The sequence below is a fragment of the Leishmania panamensis genome (assembly GCF_000755165.1).
Source record: "Leishmania panamensis strain MHOM/PA/94/PSC-1 chromosome 31 sequence".
NCBI lineage: Eukaryota > Euglenozoa > Kinetoplastea > Trypanosomatida > Trypanosomatidae > Leishmania > Leishmania panamensis.
The window spans coordinates 416,329-434,226 of NC_025878.1; the positions used below are offsets into that span (position 1 = coordinate 416,329).

Below are 17,898 nucleotides of genomic sequence, written 5' to 3' on the forward strand. Positions count from 1 at the left end.
CAGTGCGGCGCAAGCGAGAAACCGAAGAGAGCGGAAAGCAGAAAAGGGAGGTAAGAAGGTAATGTCCCTAACGCAATTCCAAATATTTGCAGGTAAACGCGGCAGGCGAGGACGTTGGCGACAACGAAAACATTTTGAAAGTGGCACGGCCCAGGTAAGCACGAGCAAAGGGAAAAGGGAGAAGGCTGCGAGTCATATCGCCCAGACGCTCTTCCGGTTGCAAGTCGCATGACAAGGGGGGACAAATCACAGCAGCAGCAGCAGAAGTGGCGGCCGAGATGAGCGAGAGGGAAACAGGGGTGAAGGCCAGCACACATATCAGACAGTTTATGCCGCTACAGTTCCACCCACGAACACATAAAGTACTGCCGCCTCATGAGCGCTTCAGACTACGTCGCAGCACATACGTGGCAACCGCCATCGCTGCCAGTGTCGTCGTCGCCGTGACCAGCGCGGTTCTCTGGCGCCACCGGCGCATCTCCGTGGTGCAGCGACGCTCCTCGTAGCTGTGTGATAGCTTAATCTTACGTTGATACTCTTCCGGGTTGTAGATGTCCTTGAGTTCCCCCTCCTCGACTTCCGCGAAGGTGTTCAGAAGTGCATGCGCGTCGGTGGAGTGGTTCATGTCTTCAAAGGCGCTCGTAACGTCCTGATTGGCGTACTGCAGGATGTACTCCGCACCTCCAGGGTGCTGGTTTAGCACAAACGACATCGGCACAAGAAGACTGGCGCCCTTGTAGAAGAGGCGCACGTAAGTCTCCGTGTCAGACATGAGGAAGGACTGCGAAAGGGGGGTGGAGGTGGGGGGGCGGAGAGTATGAGTCGCCTCTTGAGGTGACCCACAACCAGCTGCTAGCAAAACCTTGGCTGAGCCTTTATGTTGCGGCACGACCGGATGTGTATGGAGGAAGGGGTGGTGCGTCAATATCGACGGAAGTACTGTAAGGGAGAGCCGAGGGTGGAAAACACCAAGACAAGTGTTTTATGCCAGTGGAACGCAAAGATGATCGTCAAAGAGAGGAGGCGAACCATCAATCGAAAAGAGATGTGAGCAACCACAGAAGAAAAGCACTGCTCAATGCCGCGGGTTCTTCCACGACGCGTCAGACTGCATCAGAGATCTTGAGTGGTCGACTCGCGGAAGTACAGCAGCTGTGGTGCTGCGAAATGGGAACAGAGGAAAAAACCCTGACTGAGTGCAGCATCGTACCGCACAAAGGGGACGCAGAGGACTACTCATCAGCGGGCCATCACCGCTGCGGGTTATGTGCTGGGGGAACGTTTGCCATCTTTCCTCTGCCCTCGCCGTTTCTTTTTGTTGTTGTTTTGCCTCCGTTGTGCGTCTATGACCGACTCACACGTCGAAAAGCATCACGCACAGGAACGAACAGAGGGAGTGAAGTAGGAGAACGAGGAAGGGGGGTGGGCGACAGCCGTCGCATCCAAAAAGGTAATCGCATTGGAGCCCCCGTCCCTTCTCCACCATTATCGAGCGCCACTGTCACACAGGACAGCACAGCGCAAACCAGTCCTTTCCAGGTTGACACTGCAGCAACTCTCCTCATAGGAGAACGCCAAAAGAGAAATAATCAGACCACAGCCACCACACCACCCCACAGGGGAACACACACACACACACACACACACAAGCCACACAGAGCAAGAGAAAGAAGGTCGATGCAAAAGTCAGCGTCCTCCGTGGCGCATCGAAGCAACGCGTACGCCCGTAGTAACGACAAGCCAGAGATGGCAGGGAGCACACCAAAGAGAGGCAGGAGAAAGGAACACTGCAGCAGCCTCAAACGTCATTCGCGCACGGCTACAACATCCCAGCAGAACACCTCTATAAAAAGTATTACGTCAACACACACACACACACTCGCTCTCGCTCTCTCCCCTTCGTGCACTCCCTCCCTTTAAAAGCGCACGCTGGCCAAATTCGGCCGCGCCTTCTCGCATACCTGGCAGTAGAACAAGGAGTTGGGGTTGAACTTGCTGCACCCACCATGCTCCACCGAGCACACCCAGTACCCCTCCGGGCACTCAAAGCCGCCACCAAACGGGCTCCTCCCAGCGTGACTCCCACCCGCTCCCATCAGCGGACGCGGGTTGGGTGCCATGCAAATCTCGCACATCGACTTCACGCGAGAGTCATTGATAAAAGTGCACACTGCGCACTGCCACGGCGTGTCCACGCCATCGTCGTCGCCCTCATCCTCCGCTGCAGCCCCACCAGCAGCGGCATTGACAGCAGCGTCCATCTCCGCACCCTCTGCCTCTCTCACAGACTTTGGCTTCGGGGCCATGCACATCGAGCACATGTTGCTCGAGATTTGGTTCTGGAAAGTGCACGAGTCACACGACCAGACAGTGATGCTGACGGGCTGCGCTTGAGCGGCAGCTGGGCGAGGCGTGTGCGCGGCCTCGACTCGTTCCCGCAGTGTCTCTGCGTTCAGTGACGGTATCACGCTGAAAAGCTCCTCAACCGAAATGGAGTTCGCTTTGTCTGCCGAGGCCGCGGTGGCGTCGGGTCGCGCAGACGCCGCGAGGCCGCCTGCTGCGCCGCGCTTCTGGTGCACGAGGAATAAGAGCGCCTGCTCGACTTCCTGCACGCTGAGGGTCTTGAAGACATCCGGGAAGGTACCCGTCAGCATCTCTGCCGCGCGCCCTGCCGAGAAGGCAGCAGAAGCGCCGCACGAGGAAACCCCCTGGGAGAGGGCCACGGTGAAGCTCTCAAAGCTCTGCCGCACGGGCTCCGCCTCGCGGCGCAGGCGGTCCGACGCTCTCAGACGCGCAGCACGCACGACTACCTCTGCCATGTCCTCCATTCCCTGTTGAACCCGCTTGCCGACAGCGAGCTGACGGAGATAAGGCTTCTCAGACTCGGAGACGAAGAGCACCGCGATGGGGGAATCCTCCCAGTGGTTGCGACTACGTCGGCGCACCCGTAGACACTCCATGAAAAAGTGCAGCCGGTCGGACGGAGGCATCGCCTCTAGCACCTCCTCCAATACAGCGAGCTGCTTTGTGGAGTAGAACATGTCACTGTTCAGGAAACGGTAGAGCAGCACTGCTTTGTCTGCCACCGCGTCGCACGCGCTCACGTCGCAGTCACCGGCAGACGAGCCGGTCGAGCTCAGCTGCATATGGCGCAGCGCCTGCACGCCTTGGCGGTGCACGACCGCCGAAAAGGGCCTGGTGGCATCCATGTAGGCGCCGTTCGAGGCGAAGCGCAGGGCAAGGCGGAAGTTCCTCTGCACGTAGCGGGAGTGATGAATGAGCCAACGCATGGACTCGCCCTCAGCAAGAGTGAGGAGGCCGGAGCATAGAAACGTCTCCGCCTCCGACGACAACCCGCTGGCGGCGGCCTGGGTGGCAGACGACGAAGGAACAGGATGGGTAGGCACCCACTCGAGAAAAAGAAAAATGTTCTTCAGCCGCCGCTCCCCTACGCCATGCCAGTCCAGCCTGAAGTAGTTGTCGCTCACGAGGTACTGTGACGACACCTGAAGCTGCGGCTGACTGGGACGAACCTGGAAGCTGCTCATCTGGTAGAAGCAGCAGCCGTGCGTGGGTCGCACCGTGTCTGCCGAGATCGCTCCGCAGGTGCGCAGCGTGTCCACCGCCCACCCAATCTGGCTCTCGTCGTCGCGTGAAAACGCGGAGACGCGCTGTTCCTCCTGTTCCGCCTCCTGCTCCTGCTCCTGCTCCGCCTCCTGCTCGTGCACAATCTCCGCGTTCAGGTCCATCGTGTTGTGCACCCCTTCTTGCTCGGCTCCGGTGGCACTCGTGCCGCTGGCCTCCTTTGCGGAGGCTCCACTGCCCCCCTCGGGGGCCGCCCGTGAAACCTGAATGCTGCGCTGCATGCGGTCAAGCAACTGCTTCACCAGCCCCTGCGACATGGTGTCTCCTTCGATCAGCTCCTGCGAACGCGCCAGCAGGATCTCCTGCAGGTGCTCGCTGAAGGATGGAGCCGCGGCAATCCTTCCAGCAACGGGGTACTCAATCACCTCCCTGAACTCCGCAATGGCGGCCCGGAGAAGGTCGATGGAAGGGAGCGAAAGCGCCGCATTGGCCGTTGCAGCCGCTTCGTCCTCCTCCGCGCTGGTGTGCTTGTCCCCTACAGCAGTACTGAAGCCCGCCATCGGTCGTGGAAGCTGAAAGCGGCGGCAGCGCATCCACCCATTGAAGAGCTCCGCATGTGCGTTGGCGTACTGTGTGTCCTGCAAGAGATACGCAATCGCCTTCTTGCGCCACACATTCGCCAACTCCTGCAGGGAAAGCTTGAAGAACTGCAGGCCCTCGACCCTCATCGAATTAAGGAGGAGCCACGCGGGAACGTCCTTGAGCATGTCACCAGTGCGGTACCGAGACCCCAGCGCCTCCTGGATACGGGAGACCACCTCGGGGATCAGATACAAGCACAGCCGCTGCCCCTGGCCGATCCCACGCATGCGATACGCGCCCTGGGCATAATCGCGCAGGACAAGATCTTTACCGAGCGTGATGACGGCAACAGCCGTGGAGGACTGCTTCACATCCGTGCCAGTCGTGTGCACCTGATCAAAGAAGGTGAAACGGCGTGCCAGCGGCACACCACACTGGGTAACCGGGATGACGAGGCCGTTGTCGCGCTGTAGAATCATCTGCCGATCCCGCTGGTCCAGAAAGACGACGCCGTCAAACAGCGCTGCAGGCAGCCGCGCCAGAAGGCAGCGCGCCACCTCCTCGTTGCTCATGTTCGTGATGAGGGCGCCAGCGTCGATGAGGGCGGAGTACGGCGGCTGCGCTGCAGCGATGCGGTCAAGTAACCGGAGTGGAGTCCAGCTGTCCGGCAGGACCTCAGCATGGACCACCTCGGGGTTCGTGAGTACCGACAGCACACGCCCGTCACTGCCAGGCTCGTAGAAGCACTCGCCGAGGTCCAGAGGCAGAATGTTGCTTGGTGTTCCACTGAAGCCTATCCGCTTTGTGAACAGCATCGAGGAGCCGAGCTCGTGGCCGCAGGCGCTGATCTTCAGTCGCTGGAAGTTCATGGTGCGTGGAAAGATGGTAGAGCACAGATAATAGTGAATCACCTCCGGAACGCGGTGCAGCAGGTGGTAGAGTGACTGCATCTGCGCCTTGTCCGTCACCTGGAGCTGCGACAGGGGCACCCCGGCGCGCTCGAATGAGCGAAGCACGTCAGCACTGTCATCTGTGACGCTCCTCTCGGTGACCGCAGCGGCCGCGGCAGTGGCGGCCGTCGCCATCTCCGCCTTCTTCGCCGCGGCCGCGCGGTCCGAGGAGCTCAGACGTAACCAGTGCTTGTACAGCTTCGCCGCTGGGCGGTGCTCCTTCGGTCCCGCCTGCCGCGCAAAGTCTTGCTTCAGTTGTGTCACCAGCTCCTTCACATCCTGAAGGCGTAGCCCCTCGTAGCGGAAGGCAAGGATAGTGAGCCCAATGACCACATCCGGATGCGCGAACTCAGAGCTGCGGCTGGGCACGTCCTTCGCAACGAAGGGAACGGCCGTCATCTTTCGGCTGTATGGAATCCGCGCTGCATCACCGCTGAGGGCCAGATCGTTCGGTTGCAACACGCCGAAGCTGACCCGATCGATCTTGGCGAGCACGTGCGGCAGCAAGCGATACAGCCAGTCGTGGGCAAGGTTCAACAGCTGCAGACCGTAGTCAGGCATGTGCACATTCAGCTCGCGAGATACGCAGCTTTCCGCGTCGTCACGCTTCACCGGGGACAGCAGGAGCGGCCTGGTCTTCTCGTCGAACACATCCGACGACGCGTAGGCCCAGTTCTGGCGCTCCTGCTCTGGAAGGTGGTCCATCAGATGCTCGTGCAGCCACAGCTGCAGCCACGGCACGAGCACCGGCAGCAGCTGCTCGGCGTAGTAGTGGCCGGCGTCGAGCAAGACCAAGTGTGGCTCTCGCTGAAGGGCACGCTGGCGGAAACCGGTGAGGATGGCGCTGCGAATTGCGCTCAGCGCGTGCCGGCGCTTCTCCCCCTGAACGTCCCGTATCTCCGCCAGCGACGAACCACCCCCGTGCACCGAGTGGGTGGTCTGGCTAGACGAGCCGTACTTGAGTTCCCACTGCACGTCCTCGCAGGCTCTCCCCTGCTGGCTCGCAAAGATGCCGTCCAAAAGGTGGATAGGCAGCAACCAACGAGGGCCGCTCATGTCAATGGGGTACTTGGGGCCGATAGGGAAGTTCAGCTCTGAGCGAAGCGGGTGCAGGAGCACATCGACCTCGTCCATGATCAGCACGCCACGCTTCCACAACTCTAGAATCGGCGCGATGGCGTCCGCTAGGTCAGACCTCTCCTCCATCTTGCGACGCAATGCCTTGATGTGGGTTGTATAGCGGTCATCTGCCGTCTCGTCTAGCTCCATGTCCTCCGTAGGCACGCTCTCCATCATGTGCATCTGCTCGATCCCCTTCAAGAAGAGCGACTTGACACACTCAGGTGCGGCGATCACAACTGAGCGGTCTTCCTCGGCAGATTTCAGCTTCTGATAGAGCAGCTCCACTCCGTCGCTCGTGCCGTCCTCATTGCTGCGGTCGAACTGCACCGTGTAGATGTGCTTTGTCACGACGACGCCGAAACAGCGGCGCAGAATACCGCGCGTCTGCTCCAGCAGCGCCGTCGGCATCACCTGCGTGACGAGCTGCTGCCCATCGGCGAGGATGAGGGCCAGCAGTGGTCCCACGACGGTTGTCTTACCTTGGCCCATAATCATCTGCTGCACACGCGACTGGCCATGGCGGATGTTTTCTACGAACCACTTCACCATCTCCACCTGGCGGGTACGCAGTAAAATATTGAAGAGGAACTCAAAGACAAGGAAGCGGGGGTCGAGTGTCGCTCTGAAGGAACCGCCGCCTTCTTTGCCTGCCGCTCCCTTGACACCGGACGACGCCTCCAAGGAGGAGGCGTCAGTATGAATGTGGACGTACGTGCGACGTGCCGTCAGTGTGTCGAGAGCAGCGTTCGCCAGTTGCTGCAACCGGCCAGTCACAATCCGGCGAGTCTCCTCTGAGAGAGTGACGCACATGGCTGTCGAACCTGTCGCCTCCTCATCACCTGCCCCAGTACTTGCGTTGGGGATGGGCGGCTCTGCTGCCGTAAGCTGCTGGAGGACAGATGGGTCGATTTCCAGCGAAAAGTGCTGAACCAGTTCACGAATGCGTGCCGCGCGGAGCTGGGCAGTGGCCTTGCTAGTAACAGCTGCCTTTTCACCATGAGTAAGCACGACGCCGCGAAGGTGCCCGCACAACTCCAGGAACAGGAGGAGCTGCTGCACGGCTTGCGCCGCCTGCTCCGCAAAGTACATGCGGTTGCTTAACAACATGAGGAGAATGAGCTCAGCTTGAATCCGCTGCAGCGACCCGTGAAAGCGGTTCTCAGCCTTGAGGTCATTCTCGAAGGTAGTGCTCAGCAAGGCGGCACACAGCCATTCAATTGGTACGGCAACACGAGAACGCTCCGCTCGCTGTAGGTAGTGCACCAGCCGTCCACGATCAAGCGACTGTGCCCCAGCAGCAGAGGCGCTGTTAGCGTTGTGAGAGGGCGGCGTGGACGACATTGGATGAACGTCATTCGCCAAGGACAGCAGCGACGAGCGCAAACGCATGACGCGATCGGCATCCCGCTCGCCAAGCGTGTGCAACTGTCGCACACAGTCTCCCAGTACCGTCACTGCCGTCGTGAGAAACACTGTCATGGCCGCCATATCTGGAGTAGTCAACATTTCCCGCACAATGTCCTCGGAGAGGCACTGGAAGTAGTGGGGCCGCTGAGCCTGCTGCTGGCTGCGGAAGCGCATCGAGTCCTCCTCCAGACGGTCCAGCATGTTCTGGCCCAGTGGAGTGCGAGAGAGGAAGTGAGCCCGAAGATCGAAAGGGAGTACAGAAATTGACGAAGACGCCGGTGGCGCAGCTGGCTCACCTTCAGCGATAACGTTTTCTTTCAGCTGCAAAGAACTCAGCGGCTCGGTGCAAAGGGCCTGCAGTGACGAGTGGCGCAGTGCCGCAGCAGCAGCAGAGTTGTTCTCCGCATTCCCATTCTGGAAGTAGTCCACTGATATGTTCGCCTCGTGCAACTCTACCTGCTCGCAACCCGTGTTACCTGGCACCACGCGTCCACACAAATGGTCCCACATAAGCACGGTCACCTTCTGGCTCGCCGGTGTACGCAGGCAGCTCATCTGGCGCGCCTCACGCACCGCCTCGGTAATGTGGTTCGTCTTGAAGTGCTCCTGCGCGACTCGGTGGATGGAGTTGAAGAGCTCCGGAATGGTGCCGCGTCGCCGGCGCGCCGCCGACTCCTGACCCCCGATGATCATACCATGAAGCTGATCATTTGTTTCGCACTCCTCCACTAGCGACACGCCGCGAGCGAGGATGTAGCGCTCCGAGTTGTCCGCGGGCGCGGGCCAGTCGGCGTGCGGGAACATCTCCATCAGCTGTAGCACCGTGCTGCACCAGGACGGTGCCATCTCCGTCTCACCTCCCTGCTGCGCCTCGCGACCCCAACGACAGTGCCGCAGCTGGAACCAGCGCGCGAGCAGCTGCGAAAGGGTGACGCCGACATGCTCCTGGCCAATCATAGGCACCACTGTGTTCCGCTTCATGCAGTAGAGGAAGTAAAACCCCTTTTTGGTGTTTGCGCCGCCTTCCTCATCCATGAGCAGCTGATCTGACCACAGAAACTCCACAAGCTTTTCGTCCTTCACCATCTCTGGGCTCTGTAGCTGATAACAGACCCGCTTCACCTTCTGGGAGGCGATGCGCTCCCACGGGTACAGCAGCAGCCGCTCCCATGGAAACCGACAGCGCTCCAACGCGGGAGTTTGCACCGCCACCGGCACCGTCGCCGACCCGTTTGCTGGCTTGTGTTCCACCTTCATGAATCCGGCATACAGCTCGAGTTGACTGCGCACCATTGGTACCGCCTGCGCACAGCGCTTCAACAGGTCCAGTACCTCACTACGCGAGAGCTGACAGTCTTCGGTCACGTGGTGCTTCACCATTAAGTAGTCCGACAGCTCGGTCGCCAATGGCCACTGGTACGTGTTCGAGCTGTACTGCACCGCATGAACCAGCTTTAGCCGCACCGCGCATGCGTCGGGGAAGCGGTCCGCCATTGTGCGCTCGAACAGCGCAAACATAAAGGCCTCCTCGGCGGAGAAGCTGCTATCTGTATAACAGGACTCGAGGGTGCGCATGGCGCCTGCGTAGTGCTGCGTCGCGCACTGCATGACAGCGTAGTAGAGCGACGCCGACAGCGACGGCGGCATCACGAAGCTGCTGCTGCTGTGCACAACGTACACGTAGAAAGGGGACGGCACCGCCTCCCTCCACGTGTAGGACGAGCGATCAAAGAGAAGCATCGGGTTGAACGGGTCGCCGCCAATCTTCATTGGCGCAAAATCGTGATTGGGGCACAAAAAAGCGACCTCGTGGGTGTCGTTGCAGAGCAGCAGGCACTGCTGAAACGGCGCCCGAAGTTGACACAGCTGCCGCCAGCGGGCTGCGGGGAAGTCGTCCCACTCGGCGAGGCGCCATCCCGGCTGATCCGCCAGAAATAACCGGACGCGACTGCTTGCGCCGTCTGTACTGGTGTAGAAGCGCACACGCAGCCGCGGCATCTCAATCAGCTCGATTTGAACGTAACTGTCTGCACCAGTCGTGTCCTCGACGCAAAGTGAGTGTGCTGCTTCTTCGTCCGCTGAAGCAGCATCGGGCTTTGCCTTGCTCGCGGCTGAGCAGCGACGGCCCCAGACCAGAATGTGGGAGCAGTCCTCGATGCGCGTGAGCATCTGCAGCAGGTTCGAGAGGCCCCGACAGTGCAAGATGTTCACCAGCACGTAGTCACACGTCCCCATTGCCCGCTGTGTCTTGGCCACCATTTGCGCTAAATTATTCCGTTTGCTGTCACTACCTCCGCCGCTAGCCTTCGCATCCTTCCCCACCATGGCGAGCAGCGCATCGGCGTTTGCAGCGGAGGAGGCCCAAGTCAGTGCCGACGCAATGTCCCCTCTCGCCTGCCGTAGCAGCTGCACGCACACACCTTTGGGGAGGTGGGAAAGTGCCTCGTGAAGCAGCGCCACATCAGCATCAGTGATCCGAATTGTGGCATCGCCGCTCTCCTCCTCATCGTTTGCGTGAAAAGTACCGGTCGACATGTCCATCAAGCCATCGCCGCTCGTGGCACGCTGTAGCATGAGGCGCTTCGTGGCACCCTGTGCATCCGCCATGGTCTTGGTGCGCGCCACATCCGCTACCGTGTCAGCCGACAGCGTCGCATGCTTCACCTCGACGATGGAAGAGTGGGTCTTGTCATTGCGGCGCACCACCACACATGCCGATGATGTTGCTGGCGATGAGGTACCCTCACCGGCTGCGTCGCTACCTTGTCGACCCACGTGCAGGTGAATCTCGACGCTGTAGTTGAACCAGTGGTCCATCACCTCTCCCCGCACGACCTTGCGCTTTCCGGCGCCGGACAACGTCGCATCCGGCAGGACGGAGGCAGCCTCGCTCTCCTCCGAAAGTGGGTAGCCGCGCAGCACATCATCCTCGCCCTGCCACATGAAGAACGACTCCAGTAGCACACTCGGGATCAGCCCCTGCAGCAGCCGTGCTGGAATGTACACCTCACGGCCGCGGATCGCTTCATTGTAGCGGTGGATCTCCAGCGTGCTTTCGTTAAAGATGCGCCGCTTCAGCTCACCGGCCTGAAACGCCGTCACCACCAGCGACTCGCGCGTGCGTGTCCCGGTCAGCAGCGCCATGCTGTGCAAGCAGTAGTGCTGGTTGGTGCTGTAGACAAGCGAGCGGTATAGCTTGCGGGCGTGCGGCACGAGGTTGTATATCTCTATGCGCGGCTGCGGGTAGCGGTAGGCAACTGCCTCCTTCCACGTTGCCCTCTCGGCCTCATTTTCGTACTGCGGGGCGTCGTTCATGAGGAAGCGCATCTCGTAGTGGTGCAGCGCAGGCACAACCAGGCGGCGGCCCCCATCCTCCTCGTTGTCAGCGTCGCTGGCAGCCGCCGTCGACAACGCAGGGGCCAGAGGATAGAACCTCATCCCACTCGGGAACGCAGCTCGAAGAATGTCCCGCAGCATGCTGATAGCCCACCGCTCCTCCTTGTACGGCCACGGGTAATCGTCCTCTACAGCAATGACACGATCGTAGGTGACGTTCTCGAAAAGCACGCTCTCGGCCGACTCCGCTGGCCAGTTGCCGGCGATCACGAATGGGTGGTGCACGCCTTGGTCGGCCAGGTCCGGCGGTGCCGTCCACTCGATCACGTCGTACGGAGTTCCTACAAGGTGCACCCAATGCCGGTGCTCGTGGCGACTCACCAGGCCACACTGCAGAGTGTCTTTGCCCAAGACATTCTCAAAGTCGGTGAAGTGTGACATGCTATCCGGGACCGGCTTCAGCTCGTCGTTGCGCCAAAACAACTCGCACGTCTGGGCATGGAAAAAGAGACCACTTGATGCCGGTCCCTTGTAGACACCAGGCGCCGAGATAGACCACAGTGGCGCCGCCTCGTGCTGTAGGGAGCCCTCGGGAGGGGCGTGGTCTTCGTCATCCTCGTCTATCATAGCGTCCAGGTTCGCGGCACTCGCGCGGGTTGACACGCTCGTGGAGCGGCTGCAACGGTGGAAGCGCTTGCGGTCCTGCGGTGCACCTGAGGCGGCATCACCACCTTCCGACTCGGTGTGGTCGCGGAGGACGGACTGAACGATGGACAGAAGCACTGCGCCGCGTCGCTGCGGCGTCATTTCATTCAGAAACGCGGTGATCCGGTGGTAATCCTCTAGCAGATCGCAGAAGAGAACGTTTTCCGGCACATCAGCCGGCGGCAGCTTCAGCAGTTTGGACTCCGTCGTGCTGCTCGGGTCGCTGTGAATCAAGTTCGGTATGCGCACCGTATCGTTGTAGTTGCGGCTGCGAATCTGCACAAAGACAGCGCGGCGACGCCCGCCACTCATCATGAGCTGCTTGCCCTGCTCCAGAAGCTCCTTGGAGACACGCGAGGTGTTCAAGCCCTGTGCCTGCAGGAAGCGCAGCATCTTTTCCTCCGGCGTGAGCAGGTGGTCCCCCTCCCGGGCCGCGAGCTGGCTGCGCTGCATGCCCATCCCAAACCCGTGGCGCGCTCGCACAAACGCATACGACTGGAGCATGCGGATCAGGTGTGTATGCGGGTCCTCCGCAGGCGCGGCGCTGGTGTCCTCGGACCGCAAACTTCCATGCTGCCAACCGCGTGCGCCACAAGACGCCGACGACAAGAGCGAGTCGTAGCCTTTCCAAAGCGCACGGTCCACCCGACTCATGTGGGCGTGAATGACGCACTGCGTCGGTGTGTCGGTGTTCTCCTCACTCTCCTCGAGCCATACCCACAGCAACGGCTGCACCGTAGTAGCAAAGAACTGCAGAAAGTAGCTGTGATACTCGTCTATGACACCCAAGGCCACCTGGCTGCAACGACTCTCCTCATCCTCCTCGCTTTCCTCAGCCTCTTGCGAAGCTGTCGGTACCGTGCCGGAGGTCTCGCCCTGCCGCTGCCGCTGATGATGAACAATGAAGCGGCAAAAGGAGAGCACATCGCACAGCAGTCCGACAACAAATAGGACGTAGGAGGCATTACTGCTGTACACAGAGCTGGGGCCAAGCTCCGTGATGCTCTCCAAGAGGCTTCGCAGCGGGCGAAGGACGTTTGTCGGTGCATGCCTCAGCTCGCTCATGAGCAGCCCGTACGTGGTGCCGAGGCAGTCCTCGTAGTTTTGCTGGCTCAGGTCCCCGCGTAGCCGACGCAGCTCCACCATCTCGCGCTGCTCCTTGCTCAGCCGCATAGGAACGGAGCGGGGGTCGGCGTGGCTCAGGACGGTCGGCGAGGCGTACGCCGCCGGCTCGAACAGTACCGCACGCAGCACCTCTTGCACTTCATACACAAACAGGTACGTATGGCGGTCCTGTGAAGCGAAGAAGTCAAGGACAAGCGGAATGCGCACGTATGGCGCCGTCAGGCATGATAACAGCACTTCCGACTCCTCCACATTCATCGTGCCGGCAAACGTTGGCAGCGCCTTCGCGTGCAGCACGTCGTCCTCGGTGGGGTGGTCCGCCTCAACCATCCGTGACACGTCAATTGGAGAGTGCAGCGCCAAGCCCTCGCCGTACATGACCTCGCGGTCGCCAAAGCCCTTGACGGCGATGTCTGCAATGTCCATGTCACGCCCACGCACCATCAGGCACTCCCATCTCGGCGGTACTGGGCGGGTGCGCCAGCCGGCGCTCATCTGCCGTCCCGGTGCGTCCTCCTCGAACGAGATCCGCCACGAGGCAAGGGCATCGAGCTCCTTGCGGCGGTGCAGCAGCTGCGCATCGCGCATTTCCATTGTACCCATAAACTTTGCCAGCAGCGTCATGTCCCGCATCATCCCGAATGCCGGCTGCTCCTTCGCCAGCGGTGAGCGATGGCTGCACAGCCACTCCATCAGCTTCTCCATCTCCGATGAGCCACCGCCAAAGAGGCCACCAGACTGCTCCAGTGAGTACCCTGCGTTCGCCAGTACTGCTTTGAGGAACTCGACGGTGTAGCTGCTCTTGAAAATTTCCAGCTTGTCAGGCATACGTAGGTCGAACAGCTCGTGGTCGGGCCGCATCTTCTGCTGCTCCTCAATGTACCGCAGCATGGCGGAGCGGATCGGGAGCAGGTGCGGTCGAGTCAGCTGCAGTGTCGCTGCCACAGATGCAAAGGCGATGTTCTGTTTTCCCTGCGTTGTAGAAAGAAAATAGCCGCAGCCATCACCGGTGTTCAGCAGGACAGAAATTATGCGGCACTTGTTCGCACCCTTCATCTGCCGCAGAATGGCATCGAAGACGAGCAGCATAGCCGCCGAAATGAGGCACCGCTCCGAGTCGAAGCTGCGCGTCGGCGCCTCGACAGCCTGCCAAGCATTTGCCAGCGACAGCATGAGGTAGTAGATGCACTCCAGCATTATCAGTTGCGGGTCACCAGCATGCGGGTTCGGCACCACACCTCCCACCCCGGCTGGCAGCTGCGGCGCTGGTGGAATAACATCCTCCGTGTAGAAACTGGCCACACACCACCGTTCCTCTTGTGGCACGGCATCGATGGAGTAGCTCGCAGGTAGGGGCACGGGAATCAGCATGGAGAAGATCCACGTGATGAGCTCGATAATCTGCAGCTGCACGGCAACGCGAGAGGCGGTGCCGCTGTTGCCGGCGCGCCTCCATAGTGTCTCCACAACACTTCGCACGCGCGGCAGGAGCGCGAATAACTCAGCGTAGTTTGTCGCCTTGGCCAGGTCATGGATGTCAGGCAAGGATGGTACCGACGACTGGAAAGCTGTGCCGTAGTAAGAGGCGACTGACGCCTTGGGGAGGAGCTCGACGTTCTGGAAAACACCTTCGCGAGCTGCGTCGATGGGCTCCTTCACAATGGCGTCCACCGTGCGCTGCGGATCTGACGATGCTGTAGATACGCCGCCCATGGTGCCTGCAGCGCTCGCTGTTGTGCTCGTGCGTACCTCGCTGACCGCCTGAATCAGGTCCTGCACGTCGTCCTGTGGGAGCGCGTCCACCACTGCCTCGACGGCGTGCACGAGCTCCACAACGTGTTGCACCACGGCATCACTGCCGACGACCGGAGGCTGGCCACGGTCCAGCCGCTTTTTCGTGTGGTGCGCCAACTGGCTCGCTCCAACGTGTAGCAACTGCACGTCTGTGGCGGAGAGAGGAACCGCACCTTTCCACGGGCCATCGGGGAACTGAATCGCCTCAGGGTCGGAACGCAGCGCTGACATACCCTGTCGGTGCAGCAGCTCTCCGTCACTCTGAAAGACAAGGAGCTCCGGGACCTTGGTCAGCTCCATCGCGCTGAGCACCTCAAAGCATGGGTATGTGGCGCGCGGAAAATCAAAGAGAGCGCAGTGCTCCTCATAGTCCTCCTGTGTCTCGTCGCAGCTGAGGAAAATGACCTCGACGGTGTCGGGGCTGCACTTTTGCTTCATAACCGTCACTGCATCCGCCAGCAGCCCTGACGTCTCCCTGCCGCTCGGAACCTTAATGCAGCTGACAAACAGCAGCACCATCTTGCCATGGAAATCGGTCTCAGGCAAGATCTTGTTCTGCTTGTCCTTTATGTACACGCGCTTGTCTGTGAAGCTCAGCCACACAGAGCTCAGGGACAGATTGGCAGCTGTGTCGTTGATCCCTGCTGCCTTGAGGCGATCAAGCGCGGTGCGCAGCTGGGCGTCCTTGCTGCTCGGCGTCGGTGATCTGAATCCGGTCGATGCGGCCTGGACGTTGGCGGTGCGCGCTGCGGGAGTTGAGTCGGAGAGGAAGCGCCGCGAGTAGCGTGAGAGGTCTTCGGCGGCTCGTGCGAAGAACTCGTACTTGAGCACGTACTTGATGCGCTTCCTCTCGACAGTCGTCAGCGCAGGGTAGTACTGCGCTAGGAGATAGCAGAAAGCAGTGATGGCGGATTTGATGCCGCTGGAGGAGCTGCAGGCGGGGCTTGCCGCGTTACTGTAGATGAACGGTGTGAAGGGCGAGTCGGCCGACAGCGCAGGCGAGAGCGGCACCTGCTGCTCGCTCTCCACCGTGCCGCCGGTCATCTGTAGAATCATCTCGGTGGTGAAGCGGGTCGTCGTCAGATGCAGGGAGCTAGCTAGGTTGCTCCTGTTCGAGCTCACGTCATCTTCGCGACGTCGCCCATCTGGCAGCTTCTCCACCAGCCACGGCAGCAACACATCGTAGAATACCTCAGCACGGATGAACTCCGACTGGTTCTGCGGGTCATTGCGCCGCATCCACAGCGACAACAGCAGCAGCCAAAACGTCTTGTCCTGCAGCCGAGCCCACGACACGTCCTGGAACTTGAGTATTGGGCAGCTCAGTATCTTCTCCGCCGTCTGCCAGCGTGGGTGGTAGCCCTGCCCTTCGGTGCCTCGATTCACGACAACAAAGTCAAACACTTCACCTGCCTTGCGGTGCACGAGGAGAAACATAATGTTGTACGACCGGGTGCCAATCCAGCCAGATGGGATCATCGTCCACTCCCCGGTCGGTAGGCTCGCAATGCGCTGCACACACCGGCCTACCACCTCCAGCACGGTCGCCGGCTGCACCGCCTTGCTAGCCTCCACCGTGAAGTCGTAACAGGATCGGATAGTCCCGTGCGCGCGCTGGATGGCGGTGCGCAAGTTGACAGAAATGTCCTGCAGAAAAGGATGGGACACCTCGGCGGCACCCTTCTGGCCCAGCACCTGCAGCAGCTTCGTGCTCGCGGCGGACGGGTTGGGCCTGCTGCCCGCGCCAAGGGTGTTGAGACGGCAGAGAATGACATCCAGGCAAAGCAATGCCAGGAGCACCGTGCCGCCCTCCAGGGGGTCGCCGCGACCGGCCACGTAGGGGTCCGCCAGAAAGCCGCCATACGCTGGCAGGCGCCAAAAGCTATAGGGCAGGTTGCGCAGCCGGCGCTCGCGCTCCTCCTCTTTCTTTTTCTCCTCCCCCGACGGCGCATTCGCCTTGACCACCTCCGCTGCGACTGACCCGATGAGCATCAGCTTCGTCTTGTCCTTAATGCCCAGGGCAGACAGCAACGTGTCATCCGACTTTGCTTGCAGGTTTGGCTTCCCCAGCAGCTTCTGCAGGGGAGGAAGGACGTTGGTGGCATCGTAGATGGCCGCCTTGAGGACTCCAAGCGTCGCCTCCTCCGGCACCTCGATATCGTGCTTTGCGGAACCAAACTTCACCTCAATATGCATTGTAAAGCAGAATGGAAGTGGGCGAAGGGGGAATGTGGGTATGGTATGAGCGTATCCGGTGTGTGTAAGAAGCTCGCAATCTTCTGAGGGAGATTGGGGAGCGGGAGAAGGTTTGATGCACAGGGGGAAAACAAAGAAAGAGAGCAACGCACACCAATGCTGAGAACACAAACACCACTGTCACCCCCTCCTACCTGTGGTGGCTCCCTCTCGACTTCGATGCGAAGAGACGCACGGTGGACTCCACAGAAAACAACAACAACGAGAGCTGTGCTTCCGCGAAAGTGCAACAAGGAAAAAGGACAGAGAGCAATACAAACAGAAAGGCTCGCCACACGGTGCACCACGAAAGGGGCGCAGAAACACAAATGACAACGATAGAGCAGCAGAGCTGCTGCCAACGGACGATGAAAGCCTCCTCCTCTGTCTCTCCCTCTGTCTCTGTCTCGTGATTGCTGTTGCGTCTTTGAAATGGTCGGGTGGGTTGGGGGGATATACACACACACGGGAGAAAGAAGGTCAACACACCTGAACGATACACCAATACGTTACCTGGAGCACTCCCTCTCTCCCTCTGGTCCCCTCCTCCCTCGTTACTTGGCTCTTCTGAGTGCGTGTTGCTCTCCTTGATGGCGCCTCTTTATTTGCGTTGGTAGGAGAGTATCAGGCGTCAGCGCAGACTTCTAGCTGAGAAATAAGTTTGCACGTGGCGAGGGAGGGGTGGCACGGCAGCTCTACTGCTTCAGCAAATGTATGTGACCATATGGTAGAAGAGAATGCAGACGAGCAAAACTTGCGGAGGCGTAATGGGGACTCGCAAGAAATGAATGAGTCAGTGCGCAAGAGACTAGAAGGAAAAAAAAAGCGGATTCGGGTTTTAAAAAGCACGACGAATTTCCTCGCTGCTTGCTTCACCCTTGCTCTTTCGGGAACGCATAGGGAGGAAGAGCGCGCAACCAACACAACGAGAAAGAGAGGGGGAGAGAGAGTTCGCAATAAAGTAGCGAGAAAACAAAGCCGCAGAGTAGAGAGAAGCAAGACGTGGCGAGAGGAAATGCGAAACAAGCCACCCTTTCGAAGCCGAGCTGGAGACGCT

The 17,898-nt window shown here is 60.1% G+C and overlaps 2 protein-coding genes across 2 annotated transcripts; both read right to left on the reverse strand.

The window, feature by feature from the left end:
- Positions 1-373: 373 nt before the first annotated feature.
- On the reverse strand, positions 374-772 carry LPMP_311120 (hypothetical protein; the record flags this gene model as incomplete). The annotated part of the gene is made up of 1 exon (XM_010703198.1): positions 374-772. The coding sequence occupies one exon, from the start codon at positions 770-772 to the stop codon at positions 374-376; it is 399 nt and encodes a 132-aa protein (XP_010701500.1).
- Positions 773-1,916: 1,144 nt separating this feature from the next.
- On the reverse strand, positions 1,917-16,802 carry LPMP_311130 (hypothetical protein; the record flags this gene model as incomplete). The annotated part of the gene is made up of 1 exon (XM_010703199.1): positions 1,917-16,802. One exon carries the CDS (start codon positions 16,800-16,802, stop codon positions 1,917-1,919), a length of 14,886 nt encoding a protein of 4,961 aa, XP_010701501.1.
- Positions 16,803-17,898: the final 1,096 nt, after the last annotated feature.